The following is a 22,757-nucleotide window of genomic DNA, read 5'->3' on the forward strand; positions in this document are numbered from 1 at the left end:
AAGTGTGTTTAGGCTGTGGTGCCTGCATGTCAAAACTCAGGGAATGAAAACACATTAGAGAGCAAGTCAGACGCATGGGAACCCTAACCCCAACCCCTTCTCATCTTCTTAGACACAACATACAACCCTTGAATAAATTTATTCTTTAACCTTTTTAAATTGTTTCTCATTGAGTTATCATTGGTGAACATCATACAAAAAAATTCGTACCTTGGAAGTTTAATCTAAAGATGGTTGATGTGTCTATATTAATAAACAGGTCAAAGTGAACGTCAGGTGAGGACAGCAGAAGCTTAACATATACACATATGTACCTGGTGAGCAAAAAAGAAGGAGAATATTTTAAAAAATATATAATTTTCTGCAGAAAAACTGGGAAGTCACGTCCAAATTTAGTGTCTCCATCATCAGCAAGTGTGAATTTAACCGCAGTGCATTCTATGCTTGTTTTGCTCCAGCTGTCTTCTCTCAGGCCAGACTGTCGGCTGCAGCAGAACCTCTTTTTATTTCTCATTTCTGTTTCCTCCTCAGAGCATTGCTATTTTCACCAGGAACATTCTTGCATCAGAGTTTATCTGTGCCGTACTGCATCTGATTAAAGTGAATTCATTTCACTTCATAACAAGTGCATTATTAGTTTAAAATCCAAAAGAAATACTCAGCATTTTGAACTTTGAACCAGTTAAAATTAAACTTCAGATAAAGGTTTGAAAAAAAAAAAAGGTTTACAAGTTCACCAGATGTCTTGATTTTATTTTATTTTTTTAAAACAACATTGTAGTCTGCAGGTGAAATACAAAGACTCACAGCTTGTGGGGGTAAAAGGGACTCATGGCGGGTAGGGCGTATCCGGTCTGGGGGTGTAGCAGAGGGATGGCGTAGGGATACGGGAGGAGAGCGGAGTGAGCCGCCGGGTTCACGGGAAAGTGATGGTACATCAGCTGGGACTGAGGTAGTCTGGTCCTGTTGGGGAGGAAGGTGGGATGTGATGGAGGATGATGGACGTGAGCGGCGGGACGCTTTTGGACCACGGCCCTGGATTTGTCCCTCTTCTCCGTCTGGAACAGCCATGGATTGGTGCTGCTCAGCTTCTTCCCACAAACTGAAGAGCCGTCCTGCACCGTCAACCTGCCCTGGAGGGTTTTATACCCCAACCGGATGGGAGCGGGTCGCAGAGGCTGCCCCGGTTTTGGTGCAACTTTGGTAAAACTGGAGGTAGACGATGGAACCCAGTCATAACTAACAGAGGAAGGAGCGGATGAGAGAGGAACCGGGAAATATCGGACGCTCTCCTTGTTGATCGGCCTCCAGGTGAAGTCATGAGTTAGTTTAGAGTCTCCAGACCGAGAGCCGACCTGTGGAAAGTCTTTTTTCTGTCCTTTTGGAGCCTGGATACAACTTACAGAGTGTCTCTCCTTGATGTTCTTCTCAGAGACGGATCCGGTCCGGATCGCCTCGGCGCCTGACGCCGGCCGGACGTCGTCCCCGTCCTCAGACGAAAGGGAATACGGCGAAACGCTCCGAGAAGACGAGGAGGAGGATAGAGGAACCGGGGAGCCGTCAGACGAGTTCTGACTCGGGGGAACCCGGTCCGGAGTCGGGGAGCGCTGAATGACCGAGGGTCTGTCTTTATCCTCGCCCTGGGGGCATGGGGGGGTTTGGAGGCTGGCCTGAGCCAATCGCTTCTTCTTCTCCAGGGGGGAGATGACTTCTCCGGGAGCAGAGGGGAGGTGAGCAGTCCAGGGGCCGGATGAGGGGATCTGGACCGGGCTAGCGTAGATAGAGGAGCATAAAGGGTTTGTCTGGGGCGGGGTCCAGAGCGCCAGGTGGGGGTGTATCGCTGCTTCACCCTGACAGGTGGCCTCCGTAATCCTCCGGGTCGACATCTGTTAAACATGGTGGATACCTTTAGATGCTTTGTGCCCCAACACTCTGAATCCACCTTTGAACGTTTTCCCAGATGTTACCTCAGAATCCATCTGGATCGTCTTCCTCTTCCTCTCGGCCTTCAGGACTTTCCCCTCCGCGTTTCTCTTGTAGGGCTTCCGCGGTTTGCTCGGAGGCATCGGCTTGTCTTCCTCCCCTTTCAGGCGTCTCTCAAACGGCAGCACCAACCTGTAGAAACAGTATCTCTGATTACGGATCGGTGATCAATCAATCAATCAATCAATCAAGTTTTATATAGTGCTTAATCATGGCAACAGACATTTCAAAAGCGCTTTAACAGACAGAAAAACCCAACTGAACCCTCCAGAGCAAGCATAAGCGACAGCGGCAGGGAAAAACGTCCTCATTGAGGTAGAAACCCCGGGCAGGACCCAGACTCTTTTGGGCGGCCTTGACCGGTTGGGTGGAAAAGAAATAAAAGGAAGACAAGGACAGGGTAAGAGAAAGAGAGACAGAGAGAGAGTGGCAGATAGTGTCAGTGTCTTTATGGTTATAGTTAGACGAGTTGATGCTGGTGGTGAATCGGGGACGAGAAAACCACGGAAGCGACAGGTGAGGCGTAAAAACGGAGGCGGCGCTCACTTCTCATAGTGTCTGCGGGTACAGGTGGCGGCGCTGGTGCTGCCCGGACTTCCTCCCAGCTCATCGTACACCTTCTTCCACAGACGACGCGCCGTCACCTAGCGCGGAGGAATGGACATGGATGGATTTTTTTTCATAGGAGTCTACGGGAAGGAGCCAATTGATACCGATTGGTACGCTCATGCTGGTTCAAGCTTCTGGGTAAAACTTACTGAATCATATCCTCCAAGTTTCTCCACAGCCTTGTAGATCCCCCAGAGGTTGACTGCGGGTTGGAATAAAAACAGGTTACTGACTAATTGCCATAAATAACGGGACATTTGGGTTCAACCGGTGATGATCTCACTTTGCTTGAAGCCCATATGTGGGATCTTCTCTATAGGCGTCCCGTTCTCCTTCATGAAGGCGTGCAGATTCAATATGAACGTCTTCTCCTCCAGGAGCACCGGGTTGGGCCTCGCCTCCTCCTCGCATTCAGTCATGGAGTCGTGAATCTCAATGATGGGAGGAGAAACCTGGAGGAGGAGAAACAGGAGGAAATGGAGAAAAAGGGACAAAAGGTTCAAGTCAGATTCAAGAGGGGCCGGTTTGTTTTACAGTTGAAGACGTTTCACACGATGGGGAGAAACTGAGATGCAAATGTCGAAACGATGCCTCATAATCAGACAGTCGGCTTTTACCGCTAGTTTCTAAAGGTAACCGCCACACATCCTGTCTGGAAGGAGCGCAGAAGACATGTGGGGTTTTTGGTCTGGTGTTGCTCCTAATATCGATTTAAACAAAAAGAAAAAAGAAAAAGAAAAGAAAAACAAAGTGTGTAATAAATAAATGATATATCACATGTGATTGATGACAAGTCGTGACTAAAGATGTTGCAAGTATTTCCACAAAACTGGTGTCACTGGCCAGGAAAAGAGTTTTAATGTACTGGAAATGAAGTATTGAGACTCCACGCATTCATTACAAGGAATTGTCAATGTCACTTTTTGCGGTTTGCAAGAAAGAAGAAGTGAAACAGTCAGGAAGGCATTCAGAGAACAAGAAAAACCAGCCAGTCAGAAGAGAAGCAGTGGCATTGATAGCTATTCTGCAAATGACTGTATATTTAAAAGTGAAATCTGCATCTCAGTAGTTTGGATGTGAGGAGAGACCGCAGGAGCTTCTGCTTTATTTCTGGGGTCTAGTCACAACACAACGGCTCCGGGCGGTTTCGTGTTGAATCGAGTTCCTCTGCGGGGTTCCTGGTTCCGAGAAGCGGGTGTGCTGCGTGAGTAATAGCGAAGACGCGGAGCTCGAACCGGGATGGACGATCTGAGACGTCCTGACGTAATCGCTACATCTCATTTCTGATTGGCTGGCGGACGCGTGACGCGCGCACCTGCGCCTTAGAATTTGGCGCGTCGAGATGAGTCAAACGTGGGAACACAATCAGCCCTCTGAGGGATTTCACTGTAAAACACGCACACATTAAAAAAAAAAAAAAAAATTTAAAAAAAAAAGTGAAATGAAAACTCAACTCGTCCACGTCACGCATGTAGTCACGGATTAACTGTAAATCCAACCGTCACCGGAGATGAAGATGGGGGTTATTACGCGCGGAATACCTGCGTCTCTGTCGCCTCTTCTTCATCACTGGATGCTGCACGCCGCGGCTGCTGGTCCTCTAGAGCTTCAGTCAGGTTTTGATCTGAAAAAGAAAAAAGAAAAGAAAAATATTTGAAGGCTGATATTCAAACCGTGGCTGATGGGAAAGCAAATACAAGAACTGGAAAACTGTCAAACGTTTTGTCATCTCGAGTGTGATATAAAACCACAGGTTGCAAAACCACTTCCTGCTCATGAAAAAAAAACCCCAGTAGGCTGCACTGGGTGATATTGTAACAGCATCAGGCCACCATGAGATGCGTTTAAGGACCCCTGTTGTCTGATGCATTTATTAAATAAAGGGTTCGAATCACTGCGCTTTCATCCAGGAGAGGAAATGCGCGTTTATCCGACGTGGATTTTTAGTTTTCTGCTGTTTTAAGGAGGAAAATGTCAAGTCGAATATCAAAAGCCGCGGCTGGGAATGAAGTGTAATTCCGAGAACGACATGTAAATCTTCACAAACCTCCTACCCACAAGATTATTTGTGTACAAGACCAACGCGCTTCTCTATTGAGATCACTGATTTCCTGCGCTTGTGGACTTGAACCTTGAATTCTGCTTTCAGTCGCCTCTGACTTCTGCATTTCATTCATTTAAGACGCGTTTTATTTTTATTTTTGTCGTGGCTTATTCTTTATCAGCCACTTTAATGTGTTTGCGTCTCCATCAGCGGCACCACGAAGCATTTATTTTATTTACGCCCATCAGAATATTGGTACAGATCAATTTAGAAAAGTTTATCATCGTCATTTCATGAATATAAAAGTGTTTTTATATATTTTTTTTTTAAAAAGTAGAGGTGGAAATGCTTCAGGTTGATTAATGTCTGTCAGATAAGTTTAAAACCAAACACAGCTCTAAAGATATTAAAGATAGAGATAAAAATTCTCACCCATTTCCAGATGAAGTCTTCTGTTCTGCGGCTCCGTGTTGTTTGGTGACAGCAGTTCACACGAAGAGGAGGAGGAAGGTGTGTCCACGCAAAAAGTTTCATTGGTCGACTGCAAATGAGTCTGGGAAACTGAGCGTGTGTGTGTGTGTGTGTGTGTGTGTGTGTGTGTGTGTGTGTGTGTGTGTGTGTGTGTGTGTGTGTGTGTGTGTGTGTGTGTGTGTGTGTGTGTGTGTGTTTCTATTGCTTCACAATATCTGTTTTTATTTTTTTTAAGTTAGTTTTATATTTGCTTGTTTTGAGATTAAAAAAAGAAAAGAAAAAAAAACACAACTAACTTTAAATTATTTGAGTTAAAGAGGAGGAAAAATAAAATGTTTATTTTCCTTCACGAGTTAATTTTAGTTTCCAGGGGTCTGAATTATTTCTGTATTTTAAATAAAACAATCCCCTGCCAGCGTTTCCTCCTGATGAGTCAGCATCTGCTATATTATTGGGGCTGATGACGTCACCGATAGATAGATAGATAGATTCGGTAGAAAGTGTGAAGGAAAGTAAACCCAACAGGATGGAAACGGATCAGAATGTATGAGTGTTTTGGTCACGTGTCATGCAGAAAGCTTTATTTAATCTGAGAAACTCAGATTGCGTTTGGGAATAAATTATATAGTCGCGACTTCAAAACCACGTGACCTCTTTTTTATATTTGCTTGTTTTCTTGTTTGTTACCAGGACTAAATAAACCCTTTTTAAAAAAAAAAAAATCATCATAAACCATTTGGATAAAAGTTGCTAAAAACCTTTGGTTCGTCTGATTTTTTTGCGTCAGAATAAAGGGGCGGGGCTTGGAAAATTTTGTCCCCTTTTTTGAGAATTGACAGATTTGTGCGCCAAAGATGGAGCCTTTGGATTTTTGAACTGTTTGGATATGGAGGTGGATCCCTGATTAATTTTTCACTTCTTTTTGCAGCCGAGGAGACTTTTCAACTGAATGGAATGGTTTCATTTGGGCACCGTTCCATTTATGAGTGCATGCATCTGATGTCAAAATGAAACACAACAAAAGTTTAGGTGACATTTTATGTGTTATTATAAGAGTAGATAATTTTAACTGATTGCCTGTAATAAGAATTAAAGCTGCTGTTTAATGCTGAAGAATAAAAATAAAAGAAATTTGCTGCTATAGCGTTCACGACCCTGTGAACTTATAGTTTATAGCCAGTTCTGAAACTGGATGTTGGATCAAAAGGGATCAGAGGAATAATTCCACTTCTGTTTTATTGAAGAGTTTCTACTGGACATCAATTAAAAGAAAGAAAGTGGCTAAAAATAAAACTCACGGAAATGCAGAAGCAGCTTTTTTTCCACCAGACAGAGAATGAAGTGAGTTAAAGCAAGTCATCTCCAGGTTTAATATCACTTAAGCCCCAAAAATATTTTAAATCCTGTAAAGTTGGATCATCTTGACCAGATGTAGAGATAATAACAATGTGGTTTTAATCAATTTAATTGTATGGTGGTGGTGGTGGTGGTGGTGGGGGGGGGGTACCCTACATAGGCTTCCATCTCTGCTCCGGATGAGTGACATTTAAAAAAAAATTAACATTTAAATGTCAAAATAACCAAATATCTACAAGCTGTCCTAATCTCTAAGGGATTTTTTTTTTGTCTTGCGATCAGAAACAAAACAAGTTTCTATTTTGCTTTTTTTGACATTTTATCTGACAAACATTTAAAAAAAAACAACAAAAAAACACCTCACTGTAAAAATGGAAGACTGATGTTTGCACCAAATTAGAAGGGGCATGTGCGGAAAAGGATAGAAATTTTAAAAAAAAAATCTGATCCAGATCAAGTGTCTGATGTAGAGAGATTAAATATTATATTTCATAAAATATGAGTCTTTTAATCGTGAAAATGTCTGCAGAGAAAAATCCCCAGCGATTCATTTCAGGCTTTCAGTGACACGCAGCGTGTCTGAGGCTGAACGATGCAAATGAGAACAGGTGGAGAAAATATAGTGAGTCCATCACAGATGAAGTGAGTCACGGGAACAACCTGCGAGCGCCTCAGGCGCCGAAAACACTCCGGTGGTGGCGAGAAATTGAATTCAGCAGAAAAAAAAAAAAAAAAAAAAGACAAGAGATGAAAAGATTTTTGTGACGAAATTAACCAGAACTGGACGCAGCATGAATTTAATGTGTGAGATTGAGGTTAAAAAAAAGAAAAAGAAAAAAAGGTCAATCTAACGCAACTGAAGTTTCTTTGTTAGTCATATTAAGATTTGCATTTTAACACAGTGGAATTATACAGGTGACGTCATCAAAAGAACCAAATTTCTGTCAATATGGTATTATGTGAGTTATATATTTTTACATTGTTGAATTTGATCATTTCAAATTTTGCAGTGAGTTCGACTTTGCGTGGATCCTTAAAATTATTAAAATAAAATGTGAATGTAAGCTTTACATTTTAAAAAAAAAGGAAATTTTTTTATAGATAAATTTTTAGATTATTTTATAAACTAATCCGTGAGTTTCTCAGGCTGCAGGGTTCATCTAAGATTCAACTAAAAGATGCAAGAGAAGTAAAATCATTTGTGAAAATGAAACCTATGCGTTTAGAGGAAATTCCCTCATTCCAGGAAACCCACCATGAAGCAGCTCCAGTGATCAGACTTCCTGTCAGACTGAACATCCCTGAAGCTTCTGACAGAAAACACACACACACACACGTTTATTCCTTTTATTACGAAGACGCGTCTGTGCAACACAATACTCTGAAAAACAACCATGAGGAATGAAAGTTTCGTCTTTAGACTAAAAGCAAAAACAAAACAAAAAACTCACTTTTTTGTGATGAAACTGCAAATTCTAACAAATTGTGCAGATTTGTTGCATTAAACGTTACTGCATTGAATTCCCCTCGTTATGGCACCATGGTAACGCAAACAACCGTTATGAGAATCAAAGATAAAACAAGAAATGTGGACAGCTCGTCCCTGAAAACGTCAATCTGCTGACATCTGGTTTCAGGCGACGGCGGCTCTGAAATGAAACGAGCTGCTCTGAAGTCACAGTCAAAAGGAAACAAACCGTTCTATGTAATCCCCCCCCCGCCACTTGATAAATGTCCACCCCCCCCTAGAGCACAGCAAACATTTTAAATATTCACTTCAACCACAGTCAGATCCGTCTGCAAACAGGGTTTTTAAAATTCACAGGATGGGAAGCTCAATCACAAAATAAACACGAAGGAATCAAAGAAATGAAGGCAGAAATCTGACGTCGTCGTCTTTTCTTCTTCTTCTCACATTTGATACGATTGACGACAAAATTAAACCCGAAATGGAATGAAAGTCACTCAGTGAGGAATGCAAACAAGAAGAGGCGGAAACGGCGTCATATTTAGAGGTGGGGGTGGTGGGGGGGGTGGGGATTTGCTCACAACAATTTAATGAAATCGATTTCTTTCTTGAAATGAGGACAGGTTTCTAAAGCTTCTGGTCCATGATTCCGATTGGCTCGCCGGAGGGGCTTCGCTCCCGTCGCAGCGTCGCCGGGGCGACGGCCCACGTCGCCGCGTGTCGTTTCCGTGCGTGGCTCCGCCTCCCCTGCGCTACATCAGCTCCACGTAATTGGCCGGAAACATTCCAAAGTTGCCGTCCGGGCCGTAGCCTCGCCACCAGCCCTCGTCGATCATCTCGATCCCGGTGATGATCTCGTCGGGGTCGAACGAGATCTCCGTGTCGTCGGCTGGAAGAGGGATCAGAGTTATTGACGACCCATCGGCTTGATCTGATGGTGTCGCTATGGAAACGAGCCTCACCAGCCTGGTAGTCGTACAGGGCCCTGGCGCAGATGCCTCTGTTGGACGTCTCCTCGTAGGAGTTGTTCTCCTCCACCTGTAGGGGGGGTGGGGGGTGGGTGGGGGGGGTTAAATCATCAGAGACAAACTGAAGGATTCCTGCTGGGGAACGGAAACGCCCACCTGAGTCGGTTCCTCCAACGGCGTCGGTTCAACGGGGGAGACGGCCGCCGGGGGTTCCTCTGAAAATAGAGCATCAGTTAGACTGTCGCAGGTTCCAACACCTATAACCCCCCCCCCCAAACAGGAAACCACCCAAGCTTCAAAGGAAATAGTCATTCATCAATCAGATTACTCCCATTAGGCTCAGCTGTGGGGGGTGGAGGAGGGAAGGAAGGTGAAGAAATGAGTGAAAACAGGAAGGAAAGAAGAAACTAAAAGGTGTATCTACACAGAAGAACAAAGGATCATGTGATCGATGACATCACTGCTACAGCTAACAGCTAACAGCCAGTTGTTATGGTGACGAGCTGATTATACAGCTCATAGTGTGAAGTTGGTGTAGTCAGTGTTTGCGTCACCAACAGGGGGCAGCAGCCCCCCCACCACCACATGAGAGCTCATAATAAACCCTGATTAGACAACAGCTGGTGAGTGAAGGGTTAACCCCTGAGGCTGCCCCACCTTCCTCCTGCTGCTGGGGGGCGGCCTCCACCTCATCCAGCACACACCTGGACTGTCCATCATCCACATCGGGCTCTTATCACCAGAACACAGGCAGAGACACGAACACACACACACACACACACACACACACACACACACACACAAGTTCACACAGGCTGAAAACCACCAGAGACATTCAGACACTGACGTGGTAACAAATCGTGATGAAATGAATGATTATAAGAAAGACAATGACAGAAATCCCAGCATGCTTTGTGTGTGTGTGTGTGTGTGTGTGTGTGTGTGTGTGTGTTCACACCTGAGGGTCGGACAGGAGAGGGAGAAGCCTGGCGCTGTGGCGAGCCGGATCGCTCACTTTCATACGCCGACTTAGACAGAAAGGGGCTTTGGAGGCGCCCTTAAAAAGGAGAAACATGAGGATCCCCACACCACCCGCCCGGCCCCCCAGGGAGAAAAAGAGCAGACGGGTTGAGCAGAAGAAGAGACACCAGGATGGAGAAATATTAAAAATGACGACGGTGAGGAAAGTTAACGGACATTTCTTCAGAAAAATCAGCTTTCTACTGAGGCGGCATTTAAAGGAGGTGCAGGGGGCGGGGTTATGATGTCAGCAGGGGGCGGGGCCTACCTGGTTTGGGGCTAGAAGGAGCGGCGTCTGAGTCACTGGGCGTCATCCCCCTCTCTCTCTGTTGGAACATCTCTCTGGGGTTCACGGCCCGCTGGGAGATGAGGGACGCCGCCTCCTGCAGGAGGAGACAAGAGGGAGGAAGTGACATCACAGAGGAGACAAGAGGGAGGAAGTGACATCACAGGTAGGAGACATTTAGAGGATGGGGTGTGGAGGAACTCACCAGACTTTGCCTCTCCTGCTCCCGGCTCTCGGCCTCCTGCTGCTCCTGCTGGTACTTCCTGTAAACGGAGGAGACGTGAGGAGCTGCTCGCTCCTCACCACCTTCTTCTCTCCTCTCCTCTCACCTCTGCGCCTCCTCTCGCGCCTCCTTCTCTTTCCTGTCTCTCTCCTGCTGCCGGCGCTCCTCCTCCTCCCTGTGCTCCTCCTCCTCCGCTTTGCGTCGCTCCTCCTCCTCTTTCTACAAGACGAGGTAATGAAAACGACTTTAAGGGCGTGTCTCTAACTGGGAGGAGGCGGAGCTAGAACGATGCTATATCGTCCCTCTGACTTCCTGTTGGGACAGGACGTGGAAACACTCACCCAGCGCCGCTGCTCCTGCTCCCTGCTCGCGTCCTCCTGCTGCTGCTGGAACTTCCTGGTGAATAATTGATGATTCAGAAAACAGGAAACACAACCTGAGCATGTCACCAGACGCCGCCGCAGACCGGACCGGACCGGCGTGCGTTTCCTGCCGGCGCTTACTTCTTCTGGTCGATCTGAGAGGCCCTCTCCTTGTCCCGCTTGTCCCTCTGCGCCGCCTCCTTGGCCTCCCTCTCCTTCCTGTCTCTCTCCAGACGCTGGCGCTCCTCCTCGGCTTTACGCGACTCCTCCTGGCGACGTTTCTCCTCTTCTCTCTAAGGGTCAGACCAGGTCAGCGTCGGGTTGGTTATTCTGAAAACGTTTACGGTCGATTGTGATGAAACTCTCAGGGAGTCTCTGACAGATGAGCTCAAACTGCACACAGGTAAAATTTAAACGAAGCTTCTGCTGACTGGTTAGATTTGTGACGGATAAAAACAGCCTGGCTTGAATTTAGTCCCCTCATAATATTTATGAAACGATTTAAAAAGTGCTAACTCAACATAGAGAGTTCTTGCACTTTAAAATTACGCAACCGTTCAAAATCATTTCACACAGAAACTTGTAGAGTCTCTTGGCTTCCTGTGCGACCCGGGGCTCACCTCCGCCTGAGCCCAGAAGGTGTCTTTGTTGGTTCTTCTGATCTCAGACATGGCGTTGGTCTTCTGGTACACCGAGCCCTAGATAGAGAGAATCACACAGCGTTAAAGTTCAAATCCATCTGTTAATCAAGATGTTATTGATTAACAGATTTAAAAAACTAACTTCTTACCACTGGCCCCTGAGGGCCGCTGTCCTGGAAGCGGCTGCTGCTTTCTTTGTGGAAGTTGTAGTTCGCTCCTGAGGCCTTGGCCACCTTCTGCATGATCACCTCGGGCTCCACGTCCTCCTCCGCTCTGGCGTTTATCGTCACATGGGCCCCCTGAAAAGACGGGGAGTAAAACCTTTGTTTTAGCTCAGAAAAGCTGTTATCTTTTTATTCAGGCACAAAACCAACCAACAAGACCAGTAAGTCCAGGAATCTGAAGGTTTGTAAATCATGCAAATCCGCTCACAAATTATCTTTTATGTCCGATAAATTTAATCCACATTTAAAGACCTTAAGAAAATCAGCCACGATGTTACCTTAAGAAAATTGGCCATAGAGCTGACATGATTTGCACAGATTCCTTTCCTGGAATCCTTCACTCCTTCTCCGGTCTGAAACAAACAATTATTCCAAACGTTAAAGTGAAACCACCAGAAATGGGGCAGCAGAGACACAACAGCTCCGTGCAGCACAAACCCAGTTGATGAGGACATATTTCGGCAGACCAGAGTTTGGATCCTGGACCCGGCAGAAGGCGTACATCACTTTCCCACTGTTCAGCTCTTCAACCAACTCCTCCAGTCCTCCATCTGATGCAGAAACATTGTGGAAAAGTTAAATGGCTGCTGTGGTTGGTTGTGTAACGGCGGACATTCTTCCCTTTTACAAATGACGGGGTGAGAAAGCAGAGGCATGCAGCCCTTTTGTGCTGATTCTCCAGAACTGTGGCTGCGTGCAAACCCTGCACACACTGGAAAAGATGATCGCAAAGGGTCGACATCTGCTCACCTCCTTTTTCTGCCAGGCGGATGTCATTACTGTTCCCCTCGTAGGTGAACAAAGCCCTGAGGACGACATGAACGAATAGATGCTTAACTACCAGCGGATCAGATCACACAGCACACGACTTAAACCAAACTTCACACCAGAGACGTTTCACAGGGGTTGCAGGCCAATTTAAATACACAACCCTTTTGGTTTTAAATCAGCCATGTCCGTAACTTTCTGCTCCAGTAAAAGACATTTTTGTTACAGATCACAAACTCAATAAAAGCAGCTACAAATGCGAGGCCTTATTAAAACAGAATCCCCAGGTGATACCAGAACATTTCCTGCAGTAGAGACACATTTCCTATTTTCCTCTGCCGGGTTCATTAGAATAGAGGAACCGTCTGGACAAATGGGTTATTTTAGGGGTTAAATAAGCAGTAAAAAGCCCTAAGTGTACGCAATTACTGTCAAAACAAGATACTCACGATCAAAAGATTATGCTGTCACACAAATACCCGTGTGATTTCAGTTATGTCAGGTATTCTTGTTTGGTATGTCTATAAATAAACCTATCAGACGAGACAAGGCACGGATTAAACTATGATTTACTGTAAAGCCGAAACTATGTTGTCGATTTCTGGTAAATAATGATTAAAATATTCAAGTAAAAACATAACATAGTGCTTTTCTTTCTTGAATATCATGCAAAATGAAAATCCTTTGGGTTTGGACACTAGTTTAAGTTCTGGAGAATAATGTTCCATTATGTTCAGACATTTTAAAGCCAAAGAAACAATTTGATTAAAGTGGGAAATATTATAGCCTGCAGGCTGACTGCTAATGAATAACCAACAATAACTCTAAAAGTATATATAAATTACATGTAAATAATATCTATTAAATTTTCCTATAAGGTTTAGATTCCACGTACTAACAATTTACGTGTCTTCTGAGAAAATTGAACTCTAACTTGACCATTTAAGGACTTTATATGTGTGTTGTATTTAAATGTCTTATAACCATGTCTTAGAATTTGTTACAAGCTCTAAAATAATATTGTCGACTTTGTGTCTTCACAGAAACGAACATTAATGTATTTTAAATGTATTTTTCTACTTGTAGGGAAAGATTTGGCCACTCTTGATAAATCTTAATTTAAAATAAACCGGTTTATCTCTAAATGACCGCTCCTTTGTTAAACAAACTCGCCCCTAAGAAAATCCATGCCAACTGGAACAATAAGTTACCTGCATAGGTAAGTCACGGCTGAAGCAACACCTGCTATGATCATGTTACTGGCATGACGGCGACGACAAGGGAAAGCATGTTTTCCCACATGAGTTTACACTCAACAGGAGAAATCATTTCCTGTTCGGTGATGGATTTAGACCCCATATCACTGCTGCTGATGGGTTTATAAAGGCACAGAATAGTTTGCGCAGAGAAAACTTCCCCAGTATTTCTGCAGACATACACTGGTGTGTATTTAAAATATTCTGCAGGTACTTGCAGACAGAAATCATCCTTCATTCCTGCCATCAACACACACACATCAGGGCAAATTCTGCAAGTAGCAGCAAGTTGTGTTGTTGTTAGGAGGAGGCTAAAATTGGGATTTTTAGTCTAGTTAAGCAGCCAGCAGGAGTCCCTCGGTTGCTCCTGTTGGAGTTAATGAATCCAGGTCATCATTAAACACTGACTGTGTCAGCAACAGGTTTTATTTTTACCCCAGGGCAAATAACAACCCTTCCACAACGTTTAACGGAAGTATTCACATCCGAATTTCACATATTTGGTCATATTTAACTTCTCATATCTTACCAGGAAGTGGACGACGTATAGGAGGGAATGTGCAATTATTATTTTTTAAAAACAGACAAGCACATAAAATGATTTTAACAAAAATAAAGTAAAATAATACAGACGTGCACGTCCTGTTAACTGGTTACCATCACCTAGCTAATAAAACTATTACCAGCTGTTCAGCTAATGTTTAGCGTTTAAACACACACGACTGACAATAAATGACAGGGGTAGTTATTTTTTGTAGTTAAATATGACTTTTATTCCTTAAAAAGAATAAAGTACAGCTGCAGTTAACAAAGTACCGTTACGTCAAAAGCTAAGTTTTTCTAACATTACGTCAACTTAACGTTACTTGACGCCTGCAGCTGCTAGCAGCATTAGCAGCAGCTAACATTCTGCACCCCCGACCAGTAAGCTAGCGAGTATTTTAAATGTTCCTTTTTACCAGTTGGTGTCGGATTTTTCGTCCACCACTTCCTTGAACGCAGCTGTCAGCGCAGGGCCGTTTTTGCTGAGGTTCACTGCCATCTTCGTGCCGCGTACAGGTAGCCAGCTAGCCGCCCGAGATGCGCCCTTCCTATGGGGAGTGGCTATTATGCTGATTCTCAGCCGCAACAGGAAGTTAGTTCAGCTAGCGGCCACGCCCCTTCAGCGGGAGCGTCCTGCATGATGATGATAGCCGCGTCACTCCGGAAGTGCGGAGGTAGTTGGTGTTTTCGATTGTTACGGTATTAACCATTAATATAGACGAGCTAGTTTCATTTTGGAAAGTAAAACTTGACAAAAGCACGATTTAAAGTCGTGATTTAAAAAAAACAGCGCTCTGTATCAGAGGTGTTGCTTTCTGCTCCGCAACAACCGCGCGGTACCTGTACCAAAATTCAACGCACCCTAAACCACACACGTCTGAATTGGCGATTTATGTCATGATTATTTACATTTTACTGACCTTGCATGGGAAACAAAACCTGTTGACACTGAGTATAAACTATTTCCACATTTTTATCTGTATGATTAATTCGTCTCCACCTTTAATAGCATCAATATTCTTCTGGTTCTTGTTCACAATAGTTAACAATTCATCATTTGGACGCACACACACAAAAAAGACTGCGGTCAGCAGTAAATCAAGGGGAGTTTTATTCATGTTATGAGAGGGTTGATATTTCTGTACGCTATGTGAGGACATGTGGAAAAGATTATGGCAATTCAAGCACACACCAGTAATCAAAACTTTAGGATGCACGAAGGCTGGATCAGCACTCAGAAGGCCAGGCTGAAAAAAATCTGCCAAAATAAATTGTTTCTGCTCAAGGGGGATTTCATGTCTAATGATGAAGTGAATTATCTTTTTAGGCAAAACAACTCTGGTAGCAAATTTACAATTTATGAGCATGTTCTCTCTCACACGCACAAACACATTCACACATATAAAATTAGTGTTAAGGCTAAAATTTTAGTCAGAGGTGTTAGGCAGATGAATTATAATGAAATCCCTGATAACTGGCAAATGCTGAGAAGGTTCTCCAGAGTGCAACGCATGCTAAGCTGCCTATGTAAACCCTATTGAGCACACTGGACCACAGGCTTCATTGCCACATTACTCACACGATGAACTGAAGCTGCATTCAGTACAAAAATTGCAAGATTCTTAGCTTTCAAATAAAGAAATAGCCTGACGAATAATCAACAACACACAAAAAAGTCTAAGCTTGTACGATCACATGCAAACCATTTCCCACTGCGGTCTGGTAGTAAAAACAATTTCAGTGCATGTAGACGATTCATTTTCACAACCTTTCAGAATACCCTGAATTTCACGACAAATTGTTTTGACAGTTTTCTCTACAGCAAACTAAAAATAATCAAAATCTTAAGATTTCACCAAATCTTTTGTGTCACGTCTGCAATCAAAGCTTCTAAAATGTTCGCGCTTCACCTTTCTGGAGGAAACCACTCAATGCCTCAATCCCAGAATTCCTTCCCTTTAAATAATGTGATAACCCATGTGTTGTTCTGCTCAGTCGGCCTGTGTAGCGAGTACTGGCAGGTTCCCCTGACCCCTGATGGCCGTAAATTGCCCCCTGAAAAATGTCACTTTTTACGGAGAGGTCGATTTTTTGGGACATAAATTGAGCAGCGAGGGCATCAGCACGCTGGAGGAAAAGATGAGTGCCGTCAGAGACTGGCCTGTCACAAACAACCAGACTGAGCTCAAGAGTTTCCATGGGTTTGCTTCCTACTAAAGGAGGTTTGAAGGGGGTTTTCGTGCATTGGTGCACCCCTTTTTCGATTGTGTCAAGTCTAGAATCAAAGCTTCTGAAATGTTCATGCTTTATTCTGGACTTTTCTGGAGGAAACCACTCAATGCGTCAATGCCAGAATTCCTTCCCTTTAAAATAATCAAACAATTCCCTTTACATCGGCAGCATCACACGAGCCAAGATTGAAAACCGTTTCCCAATTTCTTTATCCAACAGTTACAATGGACTATATTAAAAACTAATTATTAGGTTATGACACATCACAATCATCTTCAATTCTGGTGACATGAAAAAAACGAGCTAAAACTAAAGCTTTCAAAGATACAATACAAATAAAAAATAAAATAAAATCACAAATGCATCAACCAGGAAAACTTTTACTGTGGATTATTAATCCCAAAACAAACCATTGCAGATCTGAACAGGAACTAATTTTGACAAAATTAACATCACCTGATATTTAAAGCAGAAACATCGTAATGGCAAGTCACTGTATTTATTCATCTTGACAGATTTTAAGAATCAAGAATCACTTTAATTATTTTCTAATCCGACAAGGAAACTGGGTGCTGTCCTTCGGTGCAGATACAGAAAAAAAAAAAAAGGTAAAATAGATAAGAACACAAAAGGGAACAGAGAGGCAAGATGACGACCGTAAACGAATCTTCTTTAGTTCCCATTTTAGTACGACTGCTCTGACCGAAGGCCATCGCATGTTAGGAAAACAGTAGCATGTACATGTTTAACAGCGTCGGGGAGAAGCTGCTCACGTCCCGAGTGCGAGAGACGATGGGAAAGCCCTCGAACAAAATGACGATACTTCTGCCTGGATATGCATGAATCACTTTTCTTTGATCAGATTTCCTGTTGGGGGAAGTAAGGGCCGTTATCTTTAACACAAACAAAACCGGGATGGGGGATTTAGCTTGGCGCTCTGTTTCAGTAATTTTTCTCACCATGGGTGTCTGTGATGTAAAGGCTGATAACTAGGCTAGATACCTGAGTAACTGCACTGAGGTGGTGGCGCAAGGCTGACGCTGGCGCCCAGAGAGTAGCTTTGTTCCTAGCTACACCGTGAATAACACGTTAAGCAGTAGAGTTTCGTACACTGTAGACGACAACCATGGAGGGATATTTATACGAGCTATAAGGGCAATGACAGCATGTGTGAGAAAAACGGACCCAACGGCTCCTGACAACAGCTCTCCAGTGTCATCACCACAAAACACTGTTGTAAAAACAAAAAGAAGAGAAGGAGGAGGGTGAGAGACTAATGGTTCTTTACATCTTTCACATTGTTTTGGGGTAGAGACATTATGTGCCAACAGATGAGCTGCTGGTAATGGCACTGCACCATTCTGTGTTGGACAAGGAACATTCTGCCTCAATTGCACGTTTATCTAAAACAAAAACACATAAAGGCCACTAAATACATGGAAATACAGTAAGAACAAAATATCCAGTGGGACAGAGACAGTACCTCTGAGATAAATCAAACATGTCGCTTCTGAATAGCACAACGATATGAACCATATGATTCACGGACCGTGAGTTTGGTGCCTATGAATAACAATAACGATAGTGAAAAATCACAAGAGCAGAAGTAACAGTTTAAAGTCTGAGTGTGGTGTGTGGTCTGTGTGTATTTCCAGATGGTAGTGCTTAAAGGAGCCCATCAGGTCCTGCTCAGCAGATCCATACGAGTCATGAAGGACGGGAGCAGCTCGGCACGTGGAAAGCCAGGTGGCGCTGTACCTCATTGCACCGCTTCCTCTTCCAAAAGATGGGCTGTTGTCTGTTTTTTTTTTTTTTTTTTAATCCTCCAGGGTCCTGTTGGGTCTCTCTGTCTGTTCAAGCGCTTTGAAATGTCAGCTGATGTGATTAAGCGCTGTACGAGTAAAAGTTGGTTGATTGATTGAAACGTGGGTTGTTGTTTTTTTTTGTTCTCATTCGTATTTTGATCTCCTTTCCGTTCTCACATTGCGTACTTCTGTGTCCAATCTCTTGCTAGTTTGTTGTACCTGTGGAAAAACATTTTACAGGTAAATTCTCAAAATAAAGACTTTCATCTCCTAAAAACTGGGTCCGTATGGCGGTGGATTTCATCACCTTTCTCTATCGGCCTTGTACGTGTGGGCGATCTCTGGTACCAGCGGGTCATCCGGGTTCGGATCACAAAGAAGGGAGCAGATAGACAATAATACTGTAAAAGGACATAACAGGGTGTGTTAGAATCTGAACGTGAGAGAAGCCCTGAAGACTGAACACCACTTGTTTCTAAAAGCCAAATTAAATACGTAAATGTTCAAAAGCCTTGGTTTTTATGTATCCTGGTAAGAAACATAATTATAAGCAAAGTAAAGGTGTTCAAAACCTTCAGCTTCAAAACCCTGACATGAGTCTCAGGGTTGCAGTAGGCCAGGAAACAGTTAAATAGAGCAAACAGACAAAAACAATATCAACACAGCTTTTTCAAACCTGCTATCTGTTTTGAACAGGAGGAAATGGGAAAGGTCACATTCCCTTTATGTCTGTGGTCTCTGGATACGGAAATGAAAAACATTTCTTGACGTACATTTATTCTAACACTGGGAAGAAAAACTAAATGTCATCTGAGGACATTGAAAAGCCACAGAGTTCAGTCACGATACGGAACGACCGAAAGAGATCTGAGATTCTGATTGAGACACTTAATAATATTAATAATAAAGTTTTTAACCAGACATTCTAACATAATTTCAACCAAATTTATTTTATTCATTTTTCATCATTAGTACTTATTTTCCCACAAATACTTAGTGATGCATTTTTGGGCTGGGACATTAACCAAGTTTAATATAAATTCAGTTTGGCTTAAAATGCATTTGTCCTCACCTTTAGAAACTGTAAGTGCAGGTGACCATTGTGATCTCAATATATCCAGACATATACTTCCATTGCTGTTGATATTAGGGTGGTAAATTTTTGTGGTGAATGCAACCTGGGAAAGACAGAAAAAAAGGTTGTAATCTTAAAGTAATGAAAATCCAGTTAATTTAAAAAAAAAAAAAAGAATTAAAGCGAGTTGAAATCTGTGCCCCCAATGGGTGGTAACACAAGGCAGACCCTGGCACTCACTTTGGGCGGTTTGAAGGGGTAATCTGTCGGGAAGTGAATGGTGAGGAAAAACACTCCGCTTTGATATGGACTGTCACTCTGTTGAAACAGAAATAGAAACAAGATAAGAAGGCTAATGCAAATCTTATGGTTTTTGTTTCTCATTTCAATCAGATTTCAGTCAGGTTAAAATTCAGTTTCACTTACCGGACCCATTATTGTTGCCTGCCAATGAAACACTGTGGATGAAATATTAAATCTTCAGTATATAATTATGAATCAAATCTCTTCACATGGATAGGCATGCTGTATAGACGTGACATTAATCAGAAAATAATTTCTACTTACAATCATCACCAACTGGTCCAGCAGAACACTGAGCAGGAGGATCCCGCTGCAGATCTGACAGTTCCTACAGGCAAAGCAAACAGCATGTTCACTTTCTATTTTTTTTTTATATAGCGTATATACGCTGAGGAAATATGCTGATGCTCGAGTTTAATTTTGAGCGAAAGGATTTTATGTCAAAATAATAGATCAGAGCTGACATTTATTATTTATTGACTCATCTTAGGAGGTTGGGGTTTTGGCAAGTGAGTCATTCCCCTCTAAATTTCGTCATTACAGCCCTGGAGTAGATTGTAATCCTTATGTTACCAAAAAAAAAGGTGTCAAAAACGAACAAACATAAGAAAAGATGACCCACAAAAGAAAAGAAAAACAGCTAACGTGAAACCTTGAGTAGAATAAGGGTGACCCCTGTGTGCCATAACCAAGCTTTACATACTATTCTGCTAAAGACAGGAAAACAACAGATGGTTGAACGCAAAGTAATCCTGTTATTTAACATCTCCCGAAAAGAAGTTGAATTTATCTGTTATATAAATACACACCGTGTCCTGCCCCAGTGCCCCATTTACCACCCCATATATGGCAACACTGACACCAGGGTTCAATTTTGGCAACCAGCTGTCATTCAGTGACCGAACACATCCACGGACCCGTCCGCACGGGTGAAGACGGCCGGAAAAACGAAGCCTTTCACCCGGCAAACAGCCGAGCGTGTCCAGCCCAACACAACCGAAGCACCAGCGTTAGCTGGATGCTAACGTAGCCTAGCATGGCGAAGCGACCTGATAAGCTAGCTCTATACGCCTTTTAAGTCATCTAATAATCGAACAGGATGTCTACGACGAACACACACACACACACACACACACACAAATAAATAAGATCAATAAATGAATAAATATATGGATGAATGATGGACACAAGTAAGCTGTCAAAAGATGACGGCGGTGGGACTAACGGTACAGTAGCACTGCACCAAACAACGGTTAGCTCGTCTTTGTCTGTGAATAATTATTATAAAGGAGCACAAAAACGTAAGAAACAAAGGCCAGACCGAGCCACACTAAAGTCCAGACACTTCTACAATCTTTAAGGAGACGCTAATGTCAGGAAAACATGAGCTGTGGAAGGTGGAATCAGCACACGAAAGGAAAAACCACATACTCACCTTCTGGATTCTTTTCAACGCCATTGCATCAATGGCTAAGTCTGTGTAGCCTGTCAGCTAACTATCGCTACTTCACACATACGATTTGGCTTTTTTTGGGGGGCCGAGTTCGATTTAATCTCACGGTCTGATCACGAAATATAACGTCTAACATAAAAGAGTTTGGTTTTTTGTTTATTTTTTTTTTAGTTTTTTTGATTTCAAGTTCAAAGAAAGCGACAGACTGTATGACAAATCTTTAAGCAACGTTACAGACCGCTGGGAGTATTTCGCTCTACGTTAACATCTCTTCTCTTCGTGCCTGGCGATCATATTCGGTAATATCGCGAGAAAAAGCGTGAACAGACGTTCAGAGCGTCCATGTTTGTAGTTTATTAATCTAAATTATGATTATGATGATGATGTTTGTAGTTTATTATTATTATTGTGTTTGTAGTTTATTATTATAAATTATGATTATGATGATGATGATGATGATGATTATAATTATAATTATAATTATAATTATAATTATAATTATAATTATAATTATAATTATAATTATAATTATAATTATAATTATAATTATAATTATAATTATAATAATTATTATTATATTATAATAATAATAATAATTATAATTATTATAATAATTATAATAATAATAATTATTATTACTATTGTTGTTGTTGAATCACTGTTATTATTAACATGCTATTAACCTCTGTCCCACAAAAAATATTATAAATTTAGTTTGTGATTTGCTGGTTTAGCATCCTGGCCCATTAGTTGCCTGTAAAATAAATCACTACATTCCACTTGGTTTTACTCCTAATGTAGCCGCAAGAGGACACAAGCCAGTGTCTTATTGTGCCGGTCCCAAGCCCGGATAAATACAGAGGGTTGCGTCAGGAAGGGCATCCGGCGTAAAACTTTTGCCAAATCAAAGATGCGAATCAAACCTATGACTTCCATACCGGATCGGTCGAGGCCCGGGTTAACAACGACCGCCATCGGCGCTGTTGACCTACAGGGCGCCGGTGGAAATTGGATTACTGTTGGTACTCCTCTTCCCACGTACGGCCTGAAGACATTGTGGGTCAAAAATGTTAAATTTCTTTTTTTTTTGTGATACTTTACTTTGAAATGCACTCATCAATAAAGGCATTTTAGCTAAGTGGAACAGAAGTAATTGTCTTTTTTCCACAGCCTGCCTTGGTTACCTGATTATATTGTAGCTATGGCAACCAGTTCCCTACTGTTCTCTCTGTGTGACACTTTGCTGCATGCTGCTGTTGTTTATGAGTTTTAGATAAATAGGACGGAAGTACTGAAACAACTGTGTAATACTTAGTAATATCTGGGTTTCTACACCATAAAGTGAACCCAGGTGTCCACAAGATGTCACTATTTGAAAGCAGCAAAAGCAAACACTGGAACGACATGACCGGAAAAGATGTGCAGCTTCAAATGTAAAACATTTCACAAGATCTACAGTTTATTATCAGTCTGAATGCTGCACGCTCAAAATACACGATATGATCTCAAGTTTTGTTTTCATTGTACGTTGTTCAAGTGCATGACAACAGAGCAGCAAAGTACAATGAAGGGAAACACTTGTATTATTTACAGGAGCATAAGAATAAAGAAAAAGACTATGGAATTGTTCATTCAATACCCAATCATTATAAGGGCATATTCATCTG

At 42.6% G+C, this 22,757-nt stretch overlaps 3 protein-coding genes across 10 annotated transcripts; all 3 read right to left on the minus strand.

Moving 5' to 3' along the window:
* Positions 1 to 748: 748 nt before the first annotated feature.
* Positions 749 to 5,139, minus strand: arid5a (AT-rich interactive domain 5A). Of its 5 annotated transcripts, XM_068310946.1 has the most exons (8): positions 5,069 to 5,115; positions 4,134 to 4,216; positions 3,210 to 3,978; positions 2,876 to 3,044; positions 2,742 to 2,794; positions 2,530 to 2,627; positions 1,968 to 2,115; positions 749 to 1,886 (listed from the first exon to the last, which is right to left on the minus strand). In XM_068310946.1, exons 4-8 carry the CDS (start codon positions 3,009 to 3,011, stop codon positions 804 to 806), a joined length of 1,518 nt encoding a protein of 505 aa, XP_068167047.1. In that variant the 5' UTR covers positions 3,012 to 3,044; positions 3,210 to 3,978; positions 4,134 to 4,216; positions 5,069 to 5,115; the 3' UTR covers positions 749 to 803. The 5 variants fall into 5 exon arrangements, with proteins under 5 accessions (XP_068167047.1, XP_068167045.1, XP_068167048.1 ...); XM_068310944.1 differs by lacking the exon at positions 3,210 to 3,978 and having other exon boundaries at positions 5,069 to 5,139; XM_068310947.1 differs by lacking the exon at positions 5,069 to 5,115 and having other exon boundaries at positions 4,134 to 4,297.
* A 2,657-nt stretch (positions 5,140 to 7,796) lies between these two features.
* Positions 7,797 to 14,795, minus strand: dbnlb (drebrin-like b). 4 transcript variants are annotated; one of them, XM_068310302.1, is made up of 16 exons: positions 14,639 to 14,795; positions 12,406 to 12,461; positions 12,094 to 12,206; positions 11,934 to 12,008; positions 11,581 to 11,730; positions 11,411 to 11,488; positions 10,932 to 11,083; positions 10,770 to 10,824; positions 10,535 to 10,647; positions 10,411 to 10,468; positions 10,188 to 10,302; positions 9,858 to 9,956; positions 9,557 to 9,631; positions 9,056 to 9,114; positions 8,894 to 8,969; positions 7,797 to 8,820 (listed from the first exon to the last, which is right to left on the minus strand). In XM_068310302.1, the coding sequence occupies exons 1-16, from the start codon at positions 14,719 to 14,721 to the stop codon at positions 8,684 to 8,686; spliced, it is 1,494 nt and encodes a 497-aa protein (XP_068166403.1). In that variant the 5' UTR covers positions 14,722 to 14,795; the 3' UTR covers positions 7,797 to 8,683. The 4 variants fall into 4 exon arrangements, with proteins under 4 accessions (XP_068166403.1, XP_068166405.1, XP_068166404.1 ...); XM_068310304.1 differs by lacking the exon at positions 9,858 to 9,956; XM_068310303.1 differs by lacking the exon at positions 9,557 to 9,631.
* Positions 14,796 to 15,311: 516 nt separating this feature from the next.
* ube2d4 (ubiquitin conjugating enzyme E2 D4) lies at positions 15,312 to 21,357 on the minus strand. Its single transcript, XM_068310761.1, has 7 exons — positions 21,073 to 21,357; positions 19,902 to 19,965; positions 19,761 to 19,792; positions 19,575 to 19,652; positions 19,332 to 19,437; positions 18,567 to 18,660; positions 15,312 to 18,478 (listed from the first exon to the last, which is right to left on the minus strand). The coding sequence occupies exons 1-7, from the start codon at positions 21,094 to 21,096 to the stop codon at positions 18,433 to 18,435; spliced, it is 444 nt and encodes a 147-aa protein (XP_068166862.1). The 5' UTR covers positions 21,097 to 21,357; the 3' UTR covers positions 15,312 to 18,432.
* Between the last annotated feature and the right edge of the window lie 1,400 nt (positions 21,358 to 22,757).

The sequence above is a fragment of the Antennarius striatus genome, chromosome 3 (genome assembly GCF_040054535.1).
Source record: "Antennarius striatus isolate MH-2024 chromosome 3, ASM4005453v1, whole genome shotgun sequence".
NCBI lineage: Eukaryota > Metazoa > Chordata > Actinopteri > Lophiiformes > Antennariidae > Antennarius > Antennarius striatus.

Bases quoted from the DNA above. Each gene is read 5' to 3' on its own strand.
- dbnlb (XM_068310302.1), bottom strand. From the start codon at position 14,721: ATGGCAGTGAACCTCAGCAAAAACGGCCCTGCGCTGACAGCTGCGTTC. The intron at 9,957-10,187 runs GTAGGCCCCGCC...CTCCTTTTTAAG, and splicing joins TCCTTCTAGCCCCAAACCAG to GGCGCCTCCAAAGCCCCTTT. The intron at 8,821-8,893 runs GTGAGGCTCGTT...TCCCTCTTCCAG, and splicing joins CCTGTACGACTACCAGGCTG to CCGACGACACGGAGATCTCG.
- arid5a (XM_068310944.1), bottom strand. The intron at 2,795-2,875 runs GTGAGATCATCA...TCCAACCCGCAG, and splicing joins ACATATGGGCTTCAAGCAAA to TCAACCTCTGGGGGATCTAC. The intron at 2,116-2,529 runs GTGAGCGCCGCC...CTGTTTCTACAG, and splicing joins ACCCGCAGACACTATGAGAA to GTTGGTGCTGCCGTTTGAGA.
- ube2d4 (XM_068310761.1), bottom strand. From the start codon at position 21,096: ATGGCGTTGAAAAGAATCCAGAAG. The intron at 19,966-21,072 runs GTGAGTATGTGG...CTTTGCCTGTAG, and splicing joins CGTTGAAAAGAATCCAGAAG to GAACTGTCAGATCTGCAGCG. The intron at 18,661-19,331 runs GTGAGGACAAAT...GTCCTTTTACAG, and splicing joins TGCACTTACAGTTTCTAAAG to TATTATTGTCTATCTGCTCC.